Source organism: Sander lucioperca, chromosome 24, assembly GCF_008315115.2.
Source record: "Sander lucioperca isolate FBNREF2018 chromosome 24, SLUC_FBN_1.2, whole genome shotgun sequence".
NCBI lineage: Eukaryota > Metazoa > Chordata > Actinopteri > Perciformes > Percidae > Sander > Sander lucioperca.
The window spans coordinates 16604564-16624951 of NC_050196.1; the positions used below are offsets into that span (position 1 = coordinate 16604564).

Genomic DNA, 20388 nt, shown 5'->3' on the forward strand with positions numbered 1-20388 from the left:
ATAAGTTTAATTATATTAAACTGATATCATTTAAGAGGCTTTAAATTTAAAATGTAAATTTTTTTTTGCCATTTTTGCTTGAAAAATGGAAAGGAAACAAAATTATTTCCGTCTTATCTCATTCCAGTTGTTCCGTAGCAACAGTTTGTGTCAGTGCCAAGTAAATTAAGTATAGATGTTTAAATTTCTAACTGCCTAGCTCCGCCATTTCTTTTTTCTGCTTCGTGTCCTGTGGTCGTGTCTCCCTTAAACTATTGGCCTCACTGCCCCCAGGATTTCAGGTGGTACAGCTCTGTCTCTTCTGAATCTGTAAGCTGTAAGAAAGTGTGCACAAATATGGACAAAATGAACGCAGAGTACGGACAGAAAGCTGCGTCCGTATACTTACCTAACGTTGAGCATAAATGAGCCTTAAGAGCTTTGATGTTTGTCTGTTGGACCTCAAATTCTTTAAAACATTGCCAGCGTTATTCATTACTTTCCACCTCATTAAGATTAGAGAAATGTTAGAAGAAATCAACATAATTTGTGTAGAAGAAATATGATTTCTTGATGCTTGTTTCCCATCTTCTGAATCATCTCATGTCCTCCAAAACTCCGTCATTTTAGACAAGATGAAACTACGAGTACAAACAAAACCAAAGACATATTACACATAAATGAACAGTATTACGACTACATTTTTCCCTCTAATGTTTCTGTCTGCTGGACCTCAATCTCCTTAAAACAACTTCTCGTCTCTTACAAACATTCCCAGACAATCATTTACTCGTTTCTTTCAGAAAAAACCTGCATGGAAACCAGTTCCTCACTCTCTCTATCTATTAAAGATTTAAAGCTCAGTTCTGAATGTCTTGTTAAAGGACCATACCGCTGTTTTTGTCCTTTAAGACTTTATTGCAGCGTTGACCTCCCGGTTCTGAGGATGGAGATTATTCGGAGGGCCTTGGTTAATATTAAGCAGCCGTTGACACAGAGGCCCTGGTGCTCACTCGCTCTCGGAAGGGAGGTGGCCCTATTGAAATGAGAGGAGCCGTGCCTTAATAATACATTTGTCCCACAGGGGCCACCCCAAACATGGCTTTTGTGGAGCTATGAGGTGCTTTGTATCATACAAATCCTTTATTACTCGATTCTTAAAGAGTTATAGTTGATTTCTCCTACTTTCATGGCTCAGAAGTGTATGGATACTTAAACGTGACTGTGATCACCATGATCATTACCGTGCTGCTCTAACAGCCTTCTCTCTGCTGCTTTAAGTCTTTCCTCCAGATGCTGAACCTGCTGCAGGAGCATCAGTGAGGTCACAACACTGATGATGTTGTTGTAATCAGGTCTGACTCTTGTTGGATGGTTGTTGAGGTGCAGACCGGTCAAGTCTTCCACACCAAACTGGGGAAACTATTTCTTTATAAAGCTGGTTTTATAAATCTCTAAGTGATGGGTTCTGTGCACGATGCTCTATGAAGCTTCAATGTAGTCAAGTCTGTTCAATATCTGTAAAAAAAAAACTAAATCTGAGGGTGCCTGGGTAGCTCAGCTGGTAGAGCAGGTGTCCATATATAGAGGTTTACTCCTCGACGCAGCGGTCACAGGTTCGACTCCGCCCTGCAGCCCTTTGCTGCATGTCATTCCCCCTCTCTCTCTTCTTTCATGTCTTCAGCTGTCCGATACAAATAAAGGCCTAAAATACCCAAAAAACAATCTTTAAAAAAAAAAAAAATACTGAAATTATTTACGTTCATTTTTATTTCATTTTTATTCGTTTTTTGACCTGGCAACGTAGTTTTACTTTAGTTTTTATTTAGTTACAGTAAATATTTTTCACTGCTTATTTTCGTTTTAGTTTACAATAATAACCCTGGTTGCTATTTATTCCATTTAATATTTTAGTTGTTTGTGTGTAATGAACATCGCAGCCTGTCGGACATTGTTATAGGAAGTTTAGTTGATTATTTGTGTCCGTATAGATGCTTTCTTGCTTAGCTGACTCATATCTAGGTCTGATCATCTGCTGGCAGATACAAATGGAGACAGACAGACTCCCTAACTGCCAGTTTGACCAGAAGCTTCTGAAATTGATTCATAAATGAATATCCAGCTTCAGGAGGCAGAGGCTGAATTCTGGAGGGGATTTACATATTAGTCTAATAGAAATGAATGAGTGCAGAGCGCTATCCATCATCTGCGCTGACACCGGGAGCTGGATGGAGGATTGTTAGACTGAGTGATAATAACACAAATAATACAGAGCTGTGGTGACATGTGGTGTCATCAGAGCTGAGAGCCCAGAGTCTCCTTCACGTCAGAGTGCCTTCCATTGTCACAACTGTAATTGAGCCCAGTCGTCACTTTCCATATCGTCAAGGTGATCGTGTCAGCAACTTTGGCGACTTTGGCGTTTGACCGCACAGAACGCAAGGCTTGGTGACTCGTGTGGTGGTAGGTGGTGTCAACTACAGAAGATAAAGAATTAATTTCATGTCAGGGTTTTCCCTTTCATTATAGAAAGGTGAAGTCTCCTCCCTTCCGGTGGACCTCATGGGACTCTTATTATAAAAATACGTACGGTAGTAAACAGGGAGAGACTTATTATTTATAATTATGGTCCAAAAAATGATGTGAAATTGCATTTTTTTGTACGAAGGAGGGCCAAACTGTACCCCACCGCCAAATACGTGACCTAAGTCTTCCACAAACCAAGGGACAACACTGCCTGTGCTAAGATACCTTTTTAAAGACCTGACCAAGTTCATTCTTTACCTGGGGAAATATCCTAACTTACTGTAAGTTACACCTTTGCTGGCCTAAAAAAGATTTCAGGACAGTTTTCCAATGTTGGAATAAAATCATGAGAGTTTTGCACGAGTTGATCTTCATCGTTTGGTGTAAGGTGTTCATAAAACTCAGTATTTTTCTCGTCTTGACGCTTCGATGAAATCAAACATAACGTTTTTAGTCTTGGCTCATTTAAATAGTGAAGTTCATGACGTGAACATTGTCTCTCCAGCACCAAACACGAAACTGCAAACCCGGATGTGAACAGGTCTCGGTTCTTTTAGACTGTGGAAAATGAATAGACACTGGCTGGTTTCGGTCCACAAAAATTCTCCAACATTTAGCAGCCACAATTTTTTGCCCTAGCAGGCTGGGAATTGGAATGGACATCAAGAGTTTGTGAGGTTGTGTGTGTGCCAAAACAGAGTATGTAACAGGCCTTGAGGGTCGGTATAGGTGGAGAACCTAATGTTTTTTCTCTCATTGATGGATTTTTCAGCTTCAACTGCTTCCTGCCTTTCTGCTGCTGGTCGACCAATCAGCCACAGGCATCTTAAGCTGGACTGGAAAATGTAAGTGGGGCCCTGGTCACTCTTTGGCCCCAAGCTTAAAAAATGTCCACCTCAACAAGTCGTCCTTGATTTAATTTGACTGGTATTTTTTAAAACAACTCCTCTCAAGATTGAATTAATGTGATTCTGTACTTTAAGGGTGTGTTTGCGTTGAGTTTGTTCCGAGTGTTTTGAAAAGCTTGTCGCTCATAAAGAGTCTCTCTAACTCAGGAGCCCCGAGAGATGCAGGAGAATGCAGCGCTCTCTGTAAAACACATTCCTCCGAAGCCTTTTAAACTCTCAGCAAACCGGCCTGTTTACTGCCCCGCAGTGAGTTCAGGTCGTAAAAACCGCCGCCAACCTAAATGGAGATGACTCTTAGCTGAGTTTCACGACTTGATTATATAATTTAATCTTGTATTCATATTAAAATTTAGAGAAAGTCGGACAATCCTCGCTGAAGCAACTGTTGATCGAAGTGGTGATCTGTGAATTCAGTTTTCTTTGGCATTACTCTTGATTAATGTCTCGTCATTTTTATAGATCTGCTATAGATGAGGTAAACAAAAACTGAATGCAGCATTGTTTAATATCCCAGTCTCAAATCTTGGATGTCAGAGCTTTGTTTTGGTTATTTATTTAGCACTTTGAGGCCTTTATTAGATCATTTAATTGATAGATTATGGGAAAGTCGTGCAACAAAGGTCTTTGATTGTAGAGCTGCAAAGATTAATCAATTAGTTGTCAACTATTAAATTAATCGCCAACTATTTTGGTAATTTATTAATCTGTTTGAGTAATTTTTTTTTTTAAGTAAAACTGTGATGTCAGCTTGTCAATGTGAATATTGTTCTAGTTTATTCTCTCCTCTGTGACAGTGAACTGAATATCTTTGAGTTGTGGACAAAACAAGACATTTGAGGACGTCATCTTGGGCTTTTTGGGGAACACTGATCCACATTTTCTGACATTTATAGACCAAACAATAATCCATTAATCGAGAGAATAATCAACAGATTATTCAACAATGAAAATAATCGTTAGTTGCAGCCCTACTTGAAAGGTCTTGAACATGGTCTTCTCCTCAACCGTCGGCCACCAGGACTCCCCCACTCTTCACTTTCCATCTGCTTCAGCACTTAATATGACTTCAACCAAAATAATGTCTTTCTGTGATACATTTGCAACATATTTTCTACAAAAGATACTGTAAAGAAATTATAAAAATCAATTGTGGCATGTTTTTTTGGTGTGATGCCATTTCCAATGGATCGCTTTGTCTCCGTTTACTTACAGGCCACCAGGAGATGGTTTCACAGACTTCTGCAGGAGGAGGTATGTGGACTAAATGTTGCATTTCCCAACAGAAACCAGTGGGTTTTGATAAATGGCATACACTTGATTAATACCAGCACACAAACGGATGTCTAAGATCTCATTTCATGATGGGGAACTCAGAAACTAAACCTAAAATCAGAGAATTTCTGCAGGACCGATTGAAGTTTATTGGCCTGGACATTAGATTTAAAAAAAGAAAGCTTAAACAATCAAACTATAGGAATTAAACAGCTGCACAGGGACAGAGGCCATTGTATGTTGTACAGATTGTAAAGCCGTTGAGGCAAATTTGTGATTTGTATATAGATAAAATTGACTTGACTCCAATAAGCTTTCATGGAGGAAAAGAGCCTCTGAGCTCTTCTTATTCTTATTTTACTAAATACCTGACACAAGCTTGAGTTACAGTAAATACCACTGCTGCAAAAAATCCCTCCAAATCACCCTCTTTTGGGTTTACTTATAGCACGTTTCTATGATTAAAATCAGGTCTTTTATATAACGTACTACAGTACAATTTATAATCCATGAGTTTATTGGCAGAGTGCTGAAACCTGTCTTTCTCACTGCGTTATCTCCATCAATAAGTGAAGGTGCTGGTAATGCACTATCTTTGCAAGTCTTATCTCCACCTCTTGTTCGGGGCCTGGTTGAATATCACAGCCTGGGGCTATTTTCTCTCCCACTTCACATCTCTGAGAGAATAAGGAATTCCAGTGGCAAAAGCAATCACAAACTCCAGATCAAACGTATCCTCAGCTGAATTCCCTGACAGACTAAAATCATTTGTTCCTCTTGCTAATGCTCAGCGCTGCATCCCAGGAACCTCTCGCTCCTCTCAGCTGCTTTGTTTTATGTGGTTTCAGCAGCTGCGTCCTCTGGGCCGCTCTGTCAGAGCTAATATTGAAGTACACACAGGCTAACTGCAGCAGCAGCAGCAGCAGAGTCTAGCCTTTTCCCCTCCTGTTAGCGTCCTTTTTCATCAGCTTCCGAGTAAGGATTTACATTATGTCAAGCCTGCTCTTGCCCGCGAGGTAAGACGAGGTCAGGGGAAGTTATTTCAAAGAGGTCGTGCAACGTCTTAAGAAAGTGTGACGCCTCAGTCTGACATTCAACAAGAAAGGTTTGAGGAAAGTGCGTTGCCGGCAAAGGCTGCAGCAACGTGGCTTCAAAGGCTAAAGTTTTGTTGTTGAATTATTGAAGCGATCAACACTCCTCCTTCTACAGGAGGCAATCAAGGGACAGACTGATGAATAATAATCTTTACAACAAGAAGCAAGAGAGGATGGCACATGTGGGGAAACAGAGCACGGCTTAGTTTACAACCGAATTACTTGTCTTCATGTTCTAGGCAGCGCTTCCACAGCCTGAGTTTGTTTACAAAAAGCTTTTTTAATGTCACTTTGAAAGACAAAGAAAAAAATGACATCCGTTTGTTTAAATGTCTAAATAAGACATTTATGGGGCTGCAACTAACGAGATTTTTCATAATTGATTCATCTGGTGATTGTAATGCTGTTACAGTATTTCTAGAGCTCAAGTGAAATCATTAGATCGCTCGTTTTGTCCGACCAACCGTCTAAAGCCTAAAGATATTCAGTTTATTATCATGTGTAAGAAGAAAAAGCAGCAAATTCTCACAATTTAGAAGCTGGAACTGTCAAATGTGTAGCATTTCTGCTTGACAAATCATTGACTGATTATCATTTCCTACCAATAGTCAATGCTGACTTTATTTTACCATGACCAAGATCGTTCCCTAAGCTTCACCAAGTAGTTCTTCTTTAAACCATGATGACAGCGTAATTGTTTTGTAACCCAAACCATGATCTTTCCCTAACCCTAACCAAGTAGTTTAGTTGTCTACAGCTAACAAAACCTTAACCAAAGGGTCATATGAATGATTATTGAAACAGGAAACTCAACATATTTTATCATTCACTTGCTGATCTTATTCTGGACAATCTGTACTGACAAAACTCCCAAAACTTCTGCATGAAGAACAACACAAACAGTATTTGTTTAAAAAAATCAATGTCAATATTGTATTTCATAAAAATTTACAAATGATATTTACATTTAACCAGCTCAACAAACTGGTACGACAATGTACAAAAGGAAAAAAGCTTGATTCTCGCTGCGAGAGCACAAACGATTTATGCGTGGGTTCATAATAATTAAGTCACAAATCAAGTCTCTGATGCCCGACACTGAGAGAGGTCACAGTTAATCTCAGCAGCAATGCAGCAATGAAATAATGGCTAACTGAGGACAATGACTGTAAACCTGAAATGCTGTAATGGAGAAAAGAAACTTGAGCTCGTCAAGCTGAAACTTGATGTAGAATAAAGTTCAGCTTGAGTAATTTACAGTGTAAAACAAGTTGTTGGTGATGGTACATTCCAAATATGCAGGTATCGGATAATTTCCTGGTTGCATTTTACACATTTTAAATGTAATCATATGCACAAGATGCATATGATTTGGCTGAGCCAGGCACTTAGTAAACTGATCTTACTGCAGACCTGTACAACAACTGAAAGATTTCTGTTGTCTACATCATATTTACTACCTATGGCAGCAAAAAAAAACAGAAATATGGCTTTTCAAAAAGATAGAAAATTACCATTTTTAAATAACAATTGAGACTGTACAAGAAAACAAGCGTCACACACTGCAGAGGCTTTTTGGCACACAATTACATCAATTCTAAGTTTTGAATGTCTATTGTGCATCAGGAGTTCAAAAGTTCAGCCGGGGGGAAATAGTTTATTACGACATTGAGTTGAGGAACTTGCTTTCTTCTGCCAGAGCAGTCAGCAACGAGCTCATGTCCCCGATGGCCATGTTCCCCGTCCCCACCGGCACTGAGGGCAACGTCACCGAGTTCCTTGGCGTTGTCAGGCGAGAGGAGCTCTGGGACAAGCTCTGGAGCAGACCTGGACTCAGGGTTCCCGACATGAGGCTGGAGTGATCCCCATCGTCCAGCATGCTATCAAAGTCTATCTGCGCCTGCTCCAGTGCTGCATTACAGTTTACAGTCCTGGATGCCTGCGTGTCGCCTGGACTGGGAGACACTGCGTTTTCAGAAGGAGGTACATTCACCGCAGGAGAAACACAGTATACTTGAATCTGCCCTGTGTAGTACAAGGCATTGTCATCGTCATTGTTGCTGCAATGAAGTCCTAAAACTCCACCACTGGGTAACGTGGAAGCAACATCCACGTTAGCAATACTTGGGTGCCTTGTTTGGTTTGTCACTTTTGGCCCTGAAAGATGCTTGTTTCGAGATTTAGGCTCTGTTGGTGGCATTGGCTGGAAATGGCTCTGATTCACAGTTTGCAAGGGATTTTGGGGGGTCATGTGACAGTTCTGCTGATCTGACATCATGATTGATTTATCACAGTCCTCAATTTTAACTTGCACAGGCTGAAATCCAGCATCAGCAAAGTGCATGTCAACAGTGTCCATATCAACTGGCTCATGTTTGCATGTGGGGATTAGCATGCTCCCATTGACTGCTGTTGTGTTGTTACACGGTGGATAAGTGGTGTTACCGTTCTTATCACAAGGACTAAAGCCTTTGTTGAACCTGCACTGAGAGCTAAGTGCTTCATTGAGATTTGACGACTGCTGGAATCTTTGCTGCTGGAAGCAGTTTGCTCCTGGTTCAGTATTCAGCTGTTTGCATCTTTGCTGCATTGTGTTAACAAGGTTTTGAACCATCTGCTGGTTGGAGCTGAGATTGTTGTGAAAAGATCCAAAGTTCTGGTTTTGTTGGAGGACAGCCAGGTTCCCTCGGACCTGGAGTTTGGAGCACTGCTGGCTGGCATCCATGTGTCCCAAAGAGACTTTGTTCCACTGAGCAAGTGAGTTGGCCTTACTGTCCCTTGGTGAAGATGGACACATCTGACGTTGCTGCCCTGGACTCATGCTGGAAGTGGACAAAACCTGATTCATGTTGGCATTAACGACGGCCGTCCTTCTCTGATAGTACAACTGCTGCTGGAGATTGGGGTCTCCTTGGAAATCTTGTTGATTTTGGGACACTCTGTTGGTTGGGTCTCTGAGGTCAGGCAGCATCAGGTCTTCTTCAGGGATGTCACTTGGTATTATCCCCATCGTGACGTTCTCCGAAATGCTGGGTGGCCGCAGGCTGTAAGGGTAGAGGTGGGGACTACCATCCGGTCGTAGGCACCCTTGCTGTGATAAAAGTCGGCTATGTGCTGCAGGAAGCGGATGGGGCTGCCCTCCACTCAGTGTGCCCATGCTGTTGTAGCGCTGCATTTGTGGCTGGCTGGAATAATCTATAGCTACGCGTCTCACGGGGTCACTTGCTCGGCGGGGGATGTTAGATGGGACCTCATGGGGCATCAGGCTCCGTGTGGTGTAGCTGCTGTACTGCCTGGAAGGCAGGCCTTTGGTGGTGGTGGAGGAGTCCCCATACAATGCTGTGTGTTCCCTCAGACACATTCGGTCCATGTATGGAAGAGGCGTAGGTGGTGCTCCTCCAGTGGCTGCAGCGTATTTCGCCTTGAGGTGGTAGTGCTGCGCTGGGGTCAGGCTGAGAGGGCTGGATAGGCCCCCTCCATACCCTCCTGCTCCTCCGCTGCCTCCCCCACACTGGCTGGCCTGACTGGAGCGCCGGGACATGTCAGCAGAGATGGGGTCGTAGGAGTCGGCCGAGCTAAGGTTGTTGGGGCGGTTGGCACCAAACTGCGACGCCTGGCTTGAACGCCGGCTAGAGTAGCAAGGGGAGATGCCGGAGGAGCGGCGGCTGAGGGTGTAAACTGAGCTCAGGGTGCTGGAGCTGCTGTCTCGGCGCTCTGAAAGCTTTTCCAGCAGAGTCATTTTACCAGAGCTCAGATCACCAAAGCCAGAACCAGGGAAGGACACCAGACCACCACCCATACTTGGACTCTCCAGGAGGGACCCTGTGAATAAACAGATAAAAATGTTAGACACTTGAATTCTTACCAACTTTGCGGTTTTGATCTTTGACCTTCAGTCACCCGATAAATCTGAAAACGTATAAACTGAATCTACAACCGGCAGACAGTCAAATTCATATTAGCAACTACAGTAGCTGGTGGACCAAGTGGAACATATAACAGCTTAAAGGAGACCTATTATATACCGTTTTCAGGCTCATACATGTTGACATGCTTTAATAAACGCTTTATTTTTCTCATACTGCCCATGGCTGCTGCACCTGTATTCACCCTCAGTCTGAAACGCTCTGTTGGGGCACCTGTCTATTGAAGACCCCCTCCCGAAGAGCAGATGACCAAAAATAGAAACTCTGTTCGGTATAACGTCATAAGGAGCAGAGAGTAGAAAAAACATGGATTTCTTTTAAATACCTTTACCTCATTATTTGAAGTTTTGGCCATGTTTAACATGAACATCCAACATTGTAACGTTATAGATATAACAGGAAATACAGAAAAGCATAATAGGTCTCCTTTAAGATTTAGATATTTTTCTCAGGAGTTGCTGCAGACCAAACCACAGCTAAAAGGAGAGTGAATATTGGGAGCTTGTTGTGGAGTTCTTCAGCTTTAATCTGACCATACTTTTGTACTCACCGCCTGCTGGTATGGGTGGGAGCTTGGTGCCGAGGACCATGGGAGTTGGGTTGCTGGCCCATTGACACGAGTCCCTCACTGTCTTCAGCTTCTCCTTCTTCAAATGCTCCATGCGCCGGCTGGTGCCAAACTGCTTTCGGAAGTGGAGACCCACCACTGCGACCCCGCCGGTCGAATCTTCACAGCCCAAGGACTCCACAAAGGGCAGGTCATCCAACGTGCTGAGGTCCCCCAGGCTTTCCCCGCTGTGCGCCGCCATTTCTACTCCACTGTCATTGTTGGTGGCACTGCCAAGTGGTGATGGTTCGCTGCTACATGATGACTGACCGCCAGGGCTGGACTGATACATCTAGAAGGAGGGATGGATGGAAAGAGCAAAAGATAGGAGAGAGTAGACAAGATATAAAAGAGCATAAGAGAAGCAGAATGTTTGTCCTAAAAAAACAGTTTTTCCTCACAAGAACAGAAGTGGAGCTGTGGTTAACATGGCACGAAGAACAGTGAATCATTGAATCTTTTATCCTCCCCCAGCTTAATTGTAAATAATGACTGTTTTTGGGGGGGATGGGGTGAAGAGGTGGGGGCGCACCACAGATTACAGGCTGTCTCAGTCTGTCTGTGAATTGGAAATGGGCAGGATGAAAGGCTGCTTGAGCCGAAGCCAGAGTAATCATCACAAAATGTGATTACGCTTCTCCAAAAACTAAACTCTTTTTGAACATTTAGGTGAGCATGATGCGTTGCTTGTCACACTGACTTGTTTCACTTAGATTTACAGTAAAAACCTTTTGGGATTTCCTTTCTTTCATCTACAGTACACAATCTTTTATTTATTTTTTTGTAGTTCTATCACGCCAACAAGTACTACTTATCTTGCACTTATTTTACTGATATTTGACCTCAGAACTCAAAGATGTCAGGCTCATGATTTCACATTTTCTGCAGTAGTTTTCTCAATATTATCTCACTCACTTTGCTCGTGCAAATGGGAGTTAATTTGTAATATATGGTTCTAAATTATGACGTATTTTCTTAGGACTATAACGATTATACAGTATTTATCTCCTTGAATTGGCCCTAACCAGCCTTGGTTTCATCGCACACTGTAATGCATTCACAGCTAAAAAGCGGTCTTGATCATAGCGTGATAGTTGGCTCTGTTTGCACAGAGTGCCAAAACCAATTCCCAATGTTTGAATATTAATCCTGGAGTTGCTTTCATCAGGTTTAGGCTCTCTGACAGGTGTTTGATAGGACTCCACTGTAGGTTTAAACTGCCCGTGTAAAAGGAAAAGTGACGTACACTGTGTCATAGATGGCATGCAACTGAGTGTATTATAGGTTTAACAACTTTGTGTTGAAGATATTTAAGAAACAAATCAATACAAATGATAAAACATGATTGTGTATTCTTTATAAATTAATCTGTATTTAAAAAACCCTGATGCAGCTGATGATGAAATGAAGACGTGAGTTCATAGGAGGACAGTTTGATTCCAAAATATTGTACAGTGTCTGCAAGCAAAGTAAACATGATTTTATCTTTAATGGGTAAAAATGTAATGTAGCTCCTGCAGTTTCCCTCAAAGAACTTCAGCGTTAAAGGTGTCAGCTTTTTTCTAAAGGGTCAATATCTTATGTTGAACCCAAGAAAGCAGTTTCTCCCTGGCTTTTGATTTGTCATTATCTCATTTTGGAATGAAACAGTTTATTTTGGATGGAGTAAAATTGCAAAAGATGGCGTTAGATGGTGAAATATATGAAAATAAGCCAAAGGTGAGCTCACCTTAGCAAGGTCTGTCCATAAGGAAAGTCAGAAAAGGGAGAGAAATGAAGACAAGCCGCAAGCAGAGCAAAGGTTAGAATAACGAGGCGTGCTGTTATTTGCAGGACTGATGGACTACAACTCAATTTCTCTTTTAAGACTTTTAGAATAAAAGGAAGTAGTTAGTACAAAGAAATGTATAACGTTTTGAGCGTTCTTACCACAGAGTTTTCCGTCTTGATGGATTTGACGTGCAGGTAGTCATCCACGCCTCTGGGGGAGCTGTTGTCTGACAGCTTGTCCTCCCTCTGGATTCTGTCTATGGTACCCGCCTCGTTCTCGCCGTTCTCCCTGGGCGCCGGCGGCCTCGGCGGCAGGTCGCTGCGCTGCTTTTTGGTGACGTGGGCCTCTGGGCCGTGGACCGTCTTCACGTGCTTCCTGAGAGAGCTGGGGTCTGTGTAGCGCTTGGTACAGCCAGGGATCTTACATACATAGGGTTTCTACAGATAAAAACACACACATATAGATACTGATTTAAGTTATGCTCATAAATACCATACAGAGAGTTTCCTGTGTCAATTTAAATGTATATTTGTAACTTTGTGAGCTACAAGCTGAAACATTACCAGCTTAAATTACAAAGGACCAACTTGACGAACTTTACATTTTAAAGGATTTTAACATTTCTGACTTGGTGGTAGTATTGAAAAGAATACTGTAGTAGACATAATGATCGCTACTTTAAGCAACTGAAGTGCATCAATGTTCATCTTAATTATCTAACTTTCCTACAAACAAAAACTCACATATATATATCCTACTCTAATGGCTTTAAAACGTCACCTCCTTGTGTTCATGGTTGGTTGTAATTTTTGTGCATCAATACATTTTTTTTGTCCCTATTTTGAGCTCAAATGTGTCCGTTTATTGTGAAAGTATTGTTTACGTTTAACTGAGTTAGATTTGCTCTGCGTACAGGAGATGTCTGTAAAAATAAATCTGTGTGTGTGGTATGAGAGCCCTCGTGAGTGTGTTCACTCCCATTCTGCAGTGCCACTGATGGATAAGCAGCAAGGCTACTTCTATTCGGTGTCTGCAGGTGGTCCCACTCCGCGGAGAGGAGGAGGAGAGGGTGGTGAGGAACATGATTCACCCTAATGCATTGTGGGCTGTCGTGCTCATTATGTCTACACCTCGTTATTTACTCACAAACGTCTGCAGACACACTAAAACAACCCACAAACCTAGACATCCACACCTGCACGGACTGAAAACAAAACAGGATGGGAATTATGTGCTGTCTGAAACAATCTGGACACAAAGGAAATATGGGCCACAGATGAATGTAAAGTCCTGTTGCTCTATGCAGTGTTTCACATCAGTCAGCTCGTACAGATTTATGGAGAATGTCTTATGGAGCTCTACAGGAGAGTCCGTGGTGAGTTGTGAACTTGGTGGTGAAAAGTACCTCGTTGGAGTGCGTCCGGTTCTGGTGTTTGGCTCGGTCCGAGGCGTTGGAGAAGGCTTTGTTGCATCCTTCGTGCTCGCAGACATACGGTTTCTCTCCCGTGTGCGAGCGCAGATGGGTTTTGAGGTTTTCGAGACGGGAGTAGGCCTTAGAGCAGCCCTCGAACTGAAACGAAACCAGGCAGACCCTTTTTATCATAACTATCGGCGTCTCAACCGTCAAAAAGTGACATGTTTAAAATCATGTAGAAAAGGGAACCTAAGGGAAGATTATATAACTTTTGAGAGACAAAATAGCACATTTTCTTACTGACTACCAGTAAAAGGGTAATTAATAAGCAAAAAAATAATAATTACAATACAATTTTCTGACGATTTGTGGACAAAATAATCAATTAATCCAGAAAATAATCTGCATTACTTCTTATTTAGTTTTTTTAATCTATGGAGTTAAGATTATTCAGGTCATAATTGCCCCAGTTTGATTCTTTAATTGACGTTTCTAAACTAGCTATTGTTGATTAATCTATTGACAATGCTGATCAATTGACATTTCGGTGAAGTACTCTTCAATTGAAATGTCAAAGTCTGCAGTCGTACGAGTATTTTAATTCTTCAAATTGACATTTTTACAAACCAAACCAGTTGATGAAAGAATTGCTGTGAGATTAATGTATTTATTTTATGTGCAATGAGTAGAAAGAAGAAATACATCTTCTATCCTGCCATCCCAGGGGTGTGTGTGTATGTGTTTTACCTACATATAAAAAACTAGATGTGTGTGTGTGTGTGTGTGTGCAGAAACGTGCAGTGTTTAGAGAGTGCGAGATGCCGCCCTCCGGGGGCCCGTGGGGGCGCCGAGGCCATCCGTTACCTACCGTGCACTTGTGTGGTTTCTCCCCCGTGTGTCGGCGCATGTGAACCACCAGCATGTACTGAGCTTTGAAGGGCTTTTGCTCCCGCGAACAGTCCTCCCAGCGGCACACAAACTCCTTCTTCTCTCCGTGGATGTGGTCATTATTGATGTGCTGTGGGACACACACACACACACACACACACACACACACACACACAGAGAGAGAAGTGAGAGGTTTTCTGGAGAGAGTTGTCCACTAAGAGGCTCTCATGTTGTTCTCGGCGAGGTTTTTCTGTAGAAATCCATCTCATCAGCATAAATCTCAAAGGGAGGCTGCAGCAGGGGAAACTGTTACAGTCTCACTAATTAGGGCCGCGTGTATTCTTTATATCAGACCCGATGAAAGCAGGTTCCAGAGTGAAATACAAACCTTCTTCCATAATGTAAAAATCTCAGATTTGTCCGTAACGTCAGTTATATTTTCTTTAATAATAGTCACAATATCTGCCAGTGCAGTATAAGCATTTCTGATGCTATAGAAGCGTCTTTTTCTGATTATAGGTATAATAATAATTCTCTCTTTCTTGTTTCCTGAACTTATATAATATCCTTTGTCACTTCGTCACAAAAAGTAAAGTTTTTAGGACTCAATTATAGACAAAGATGCTAAGATTTTTCTTGAAGTATATTCAGGTTTCTTTTGAACAATTATCTTATCATGTCAGACATTTATAAATATACGCTTTCCATTTGAGAGTGAGATGTTTAATGTCTCATGTTTGTGTGTGGACGTGTTTATCTTAGTTTAGCATAAACTGGAAACGGGGGAAACGGTCCAAAGTTCAAAATCACACCAACCAACATCCTTTTCTTGGCAAACGACAGCCAACTCCGTTTATATAGCCGGTTGCAGATACGATCTGTGAGCACAGGGACAAGGCTTCCACACCACCTCTGACACGTTCTAGGGCTGCAACTAACGATCATTTTAATTGTCGATTAATGTTTGGATTATTTTCTGGATTAATAGATTACTTGTTTGGTCTAAAATGTCAGAAAATTGTGAAATATGTGGATCATTGTTTCCCAAAGCCCAAGATGACGTCCTCAAATGTCTTGTTTTGTCCACAACTCAAAGATATTCAGTTTACTGTCACAGAGGAGAGAAGAAACTAGAAAATATTCACATTTAACAAGCTGGAATCACAGAAGTTTCACTTCTTCTTCTTTTTTTTTTAATAAAAAATGACTAAAACTTCTACTCTTCATTTTGCATCACGTTGCAATGCGCTGTTCTTCCAGATAAATCTTTCAGGGCTTCTGGTGATCTGTGAGATGTCCATGGAAAAATGATTCCATACATGTTTATCCTAAATCTAAAGAGAAGCCTAGTGGAGCTCTGCCAAGGAGAGGAAAGGAAGTAATGGAGTTTATGTGAAATGTGGTCTTGATTTGGAGAAAACAATAGCACTGTAACAATACTGCTGGCAATTATCTCGACCACAGTCTCATTTGTTTACAGGACTCACTTCAAAGCATCAGAATGATTTCGACAATGAAACACTGATGTTTAAAGATGCCACACATAGCAGCTTTAAGAGCCAGTGTAAGTTCTCACAGAGGTGTCGGCAAGTTCCCTCACCCTCACTAAGCCCCTCACCCCGCTCTGTCTTTTCTCTCTTTGCTTCACTGGAAGTGTGGAATGCTTAAGACCCTTTTAACCAAGACCCTGCTTGTTGTGATGGAGAGAAAAATCAGACTCGGCCTCAAACAGATGGCTCTAAACGTGCATCTGCAAGAATTAAATGTAAACGGAGCATTAGTTTCCAGGTATCAAGTGTCTGCTCCGAGTTCAGTCTTGACTTTTAGAACAGTAGTTTGAGGACGTAATCTTTACTCATGGTCCACTTACTAGAAAAATCTATGAATCTCAACTTAAGGTTATCCTTGCATCGGAAAAATTTGCAATTCATTGGTGCTTGATTTTTGGTCTTGATGTTCCTGGTGAGAATTAAGAGAGGCTGTCTAACAAAGAATGAACAAAATAGGATTGGAAAGCTGTGATGCAGGTAATATTTTCCCAGTGCAGACTTATGAAGCAACATATCGTAACATATCCAAATACTTTGCTCATTTTAATATACACTTTCTGTAAGATATGTGCACTGTGAGAGGTATCATGTTGGAAAAACTAAATACTGTATACACCGTAATAACTTTTAGAGAGTCTTTGTTGTTGAGGAGTCAAAGACGAGCTTAGACAGGTTATCAGACACCTGAATAATGTTGCAAACCTGTTCACCAAAACCGTCTCGCTATTACATGCTGATAAACTCCAAAACTGACGAGCACTAGTGCCTTGACAAGCGTCCGGTTTGCGTCTCTTCTAGTGTCTGTGCAGTCATGAAATTTGAGCGGGAGACCGTCGCGAGCAGCAGAATTTAGTTTGTTTGTGGAAGGGTTTATCTGGTAGTGTGAGTTTGTATTTGTGTGTTTTAAGCAGTCGTAGACAAACAGACACTTACATGGACCAGCTGGTCCTGGGTGTCGTACTCCTTGCTGCAGCCCTCCCAGTGGCAGTTGGTTTCGTAGACGGCCTCGGGCTCCTGCTTACAATCGTCCCGATCCATGTCGTCCTTCAAGTCCAATAAGCTGCCGTGATGGTTCTGTGGAGAACCCAAACAATTTCTAAATATTTCAAAAAGGAATTGCATACACTTTTCTACTTCTAAGGGTGTGTTTGCACCAGGCACATGTGGAACAGTTTACAGCGGATGTTAGGAGTCATATTCAACTGTTTGTTCATATGTTTTACCTGATATAACCAGACACAGAAAATTACAGATTGAAGTCCATCATGCTCAACTGAAGTTAAAGAGGTTGGATAAGGTTTATTTTGACAGCGTCCACCACAAACACACACACACATGACGTGTGTTTACAGCTCCTGGTTCCCTTGTAATTAGGCAGCGTGAACCATTGCGTGTGTCTGTTTCAGAGCAAAGAAGACCATCACAGGTCTCAAAGTCACACTACAGGTCAGGACACTTCTTTAACAGGTGGCAACCATTTTGCTTAAACTACATATCTGCCTAAAGTATTTGCTCCAATACTGCAAAACCTCAGAGGTGAATTTAACTGAGGACACTCAAACCTGCCACTAATCGTTTAACCTAATCCAAGTCTTAACCCTCAAAAGGCCCTTTAGAAAATAAGGAGCAGAAGAAATGGCCTCACTTTGCAAAATATTTTCCAAGAAATATTTCCCAAGTTTCCAAAATGTCCCTCACAACTTCAAAAAAAAAAAAGTTGTTGCTTTCACAAAAATGTCTTCACATTTAAAAATGTGCTTATCTTCCCAAATGGGGAATTGGGGAAACTTTAAAAAATATTCTGACTTTCTAGAAAATGTCCTCAGTTTGCCAAAAAGTCTACATTTATGTTATCCTGACTTTCCAAACGCCCAACAGTCCAAAATGTCCTCAATCTCTAGAGATATTCTCAATACCCTCAAGTTTTGCAACTTTCTAAAAATTTCCTCACTTTTTAAAAACGTACTCACTTCCTAAAAAAGTTCTAACTTTGTAAGAATTTCCTTACTTTTCCATAAAGTCCATTTTACTGACAGAAAAATCCTCACGCTCAGTGTCTCAAACTCAAATTGTCCTCACAAAGAAAGATTTGAACGAGAGCTAGTCCCATCCGGCCTTCTGTACGCCTCCACCAACACAAAGACACACACACACACACAACGTGCTGACTGCAGCATGTTTGTCTCTGCCCCACACACACTATCTTCATCAATTCTGGTGGCCCCAAGACGACTGCGTGCACCACCGTCCCCATGCATCAAGCCCAAACCTGCCTCGCTATCGGAGAGGAGCCGCAAATTTGTCAAAAGAAAGAGAAAAAGGCTCCTCACATGACAATAAAGCCCGGCCAATATTTCATGAAAATGAAGTGCTCTGGCACAGTTTACAGTGGCCAGGGAGCGGGAGAGAGGAGCGGAGCAACGAATGGATGCAAAGCTCTTATCATGTGGAGTTTTTCTTTATCCCAGACGTCTTTTACAAGAGGGTCACGGGAGGCTGCGGCCCCCAGGGGCCACGAGTCACGCCATGGATCAGGACGCAGGGAACGAGTAGTGAGAAGAGACAAACAGGAGGTCATCACTTTTTAATATGCCCCCACTTCTTTAAAATGTCCTCATTATCCAAAAATGTCCCGACTTTACAAAACGGTTTGAATTACCAAAATATCAAAACTGTCCTTTCTCTAGACAATGTTTTTGACTTTCCAAAAAATTTTAAGAAATGTCCAAATATCACCCAACTTTCATAAACAACCTGGATAAAAATCCTGACTTTCCCAAAAAAAAGTCCTGACTTTACAAAACATTTTGAATTGTCAAAATATATATACAGTATATTAAAACTGTACTGTCTTTGGACAATGTTTTGACTTTCCAACTGCTTTCAAATAGCCTGACTTTCCAAAAATGTCTTGATATTTCAAGAAATGTCTAGTCTGTCTATCAGCAGACCAAGCTCAATCTTTTTAGTCTGGGGAGTCTGCTCTGTATTTTCTACTGCACAAGAGGCGTGATCAACGGGCATAGTTCAAATGACTCTGGGCGCAATTGGATAGTCCTTCAACCAATCAGAACCAACGATCCGGGTGACGTAGCAGCGACAGCGGCATCAACGGGTTGCTGCGCTTCGGTGGCCGCTATGTTGAATGTAAACAAGAAGCTGCTTGGTCGCTTCTCTATCGTCATCGTGGTAAACCCGCCAATAGTGCGCCAGGTGGATAAGCCAGTTTGTGATTGGTTCCCGCAAATTTGTAACGGAAGCAGGATAGATAAACGTACAGGTTTCCAGCCTGAGCTGCAGGGAGAAATCAAATCGCCGGGAGATCGGACTGGGTTTACCCAGTCTAAGAAATGTCCACACAAGTTTCCAAATCATAACTTTTCAAACATGTTCTGACTTTCCAAAGACTGTTCTCACTTTTCCAAAATGTGTTGACTCTCTTAAAACGCCCCTGACTTGAGAAACATGTCCAGAAAGTTCTCACTGAACTTTCACGTTTTAAAACGTCCTCTTTCCAAATAAAGTCCTCAATTTCCACCAAAGTCCTCACTTTGCAAACTGTCCTCACTCTGAATGTTTCAGTCTTTATCAGCCAATTGCTACTACTCTTATTTCAAACATGACAATCATTTCATTGTGTAAAGAAAAATAATCGTTTAACGTCTGAAATTACGTACTAGACTTCCTTTAAAAAGTGACAGATATTTGGTAGATGTCTTACAACATCGTTCAGGTTTTTTTTAAAGGATAAAATGATATAATAAAGATGTTACAGTTAAGGTGAAGGTGTACCGTAGTTAAAGGTCCAAACTGTCCTGCTGCACTAATGACACTGCAAAAAACATTTATTTGAATCTGTAATGTAGGTTGGGTTATTTATTTTCATACCGGTGAGCAAGGAGACATCGGCCTTAATCCCTCTGCTTCAGTCTTGACCTTTGACCTTTTGGTGATCATGGGGTTGACTGTGCTGCTGACGGCCGAGTCGCCACCGTGGTTCTGAGGAGAGGAAACAAGATTCAGTATCAAAATCCTTAAGAAAGTAAAGATGCATGAGTATAAAATAATCAGTATCGTCAATAAAATCGCTCACAATCAAACAGAAAAAGTCCAGTGATAATCTTAGTCTTCCAAATAACCAATAAGCCATTATTTGTCCTTCTTTTGTTGTTAATTGATTTAACTATTCCATGAAAATCAACAAGCAGAAACAGATCTGATGAGCTCCCCTTCCCATGCACTCGTTGACCTTTCACAAACATTTCTGAGTTCAGGCACAGATGACTCCACTAGCTGACAGAGTGAGAGGTAAAAACCAAGATGGGACTGTGTGGGTGGAGGGAAATGATGGGTCCCCCTCTTAAACGTTTACCTCTGAGGGGGCGCTGCACACGCTGATTACACGTGATGACACCGCACATCAAAATAGCAGTTTACTGTGACGATTCGGCTG

The 20388-nt window shown here is 41.7% G+C and overlaps 1 protein-coding gene across 1 annotated transcript in view; it reads right to left on the minus strand.

Annotated features, from left to right (window-relative positions):
• Positions 1 to 6638: 6638 nt before the first annotated feature.
• LOC116044855 (zinc finger protein GLI2-like) overlaps positions 6639 to 20388 on the minus strand; it is a 73338-nt gene continuing 59588 nt past the window's right edge. The window contains exons 8-14 of the mRNA XM_031292411.2: positions 19824 to 19934; positions 16869 to 17009; positions 14366 to 14515; positions 13489 to 13653; positions 12242 to 12520; positions 10256 to 10604; positions 6639 to 9601 (exon numbers count right to left, since the gene is read on the minus strand). Of these exons, the coding sequence (XP_031148271.2) occupies positions 7440 to 9601; positions 10256 to 10604; positions 12242 to 12520; positions 13489 to 13653; positions 14366 to 14515; positions 16869 to 17009; positions 19824 to 19934 (3357 nt within the window). The 3' untranslated portion in view covers positions 6639 to 7439. The remainder of the gene's footprint in view (positions 9602 to 10255; positions 10605 to 12241; positions 12521 to 13488; positions 13654 to 14365; positions 14516 to 16868; positions 17010 to 19823; positions 19935 to 20388) is intronic.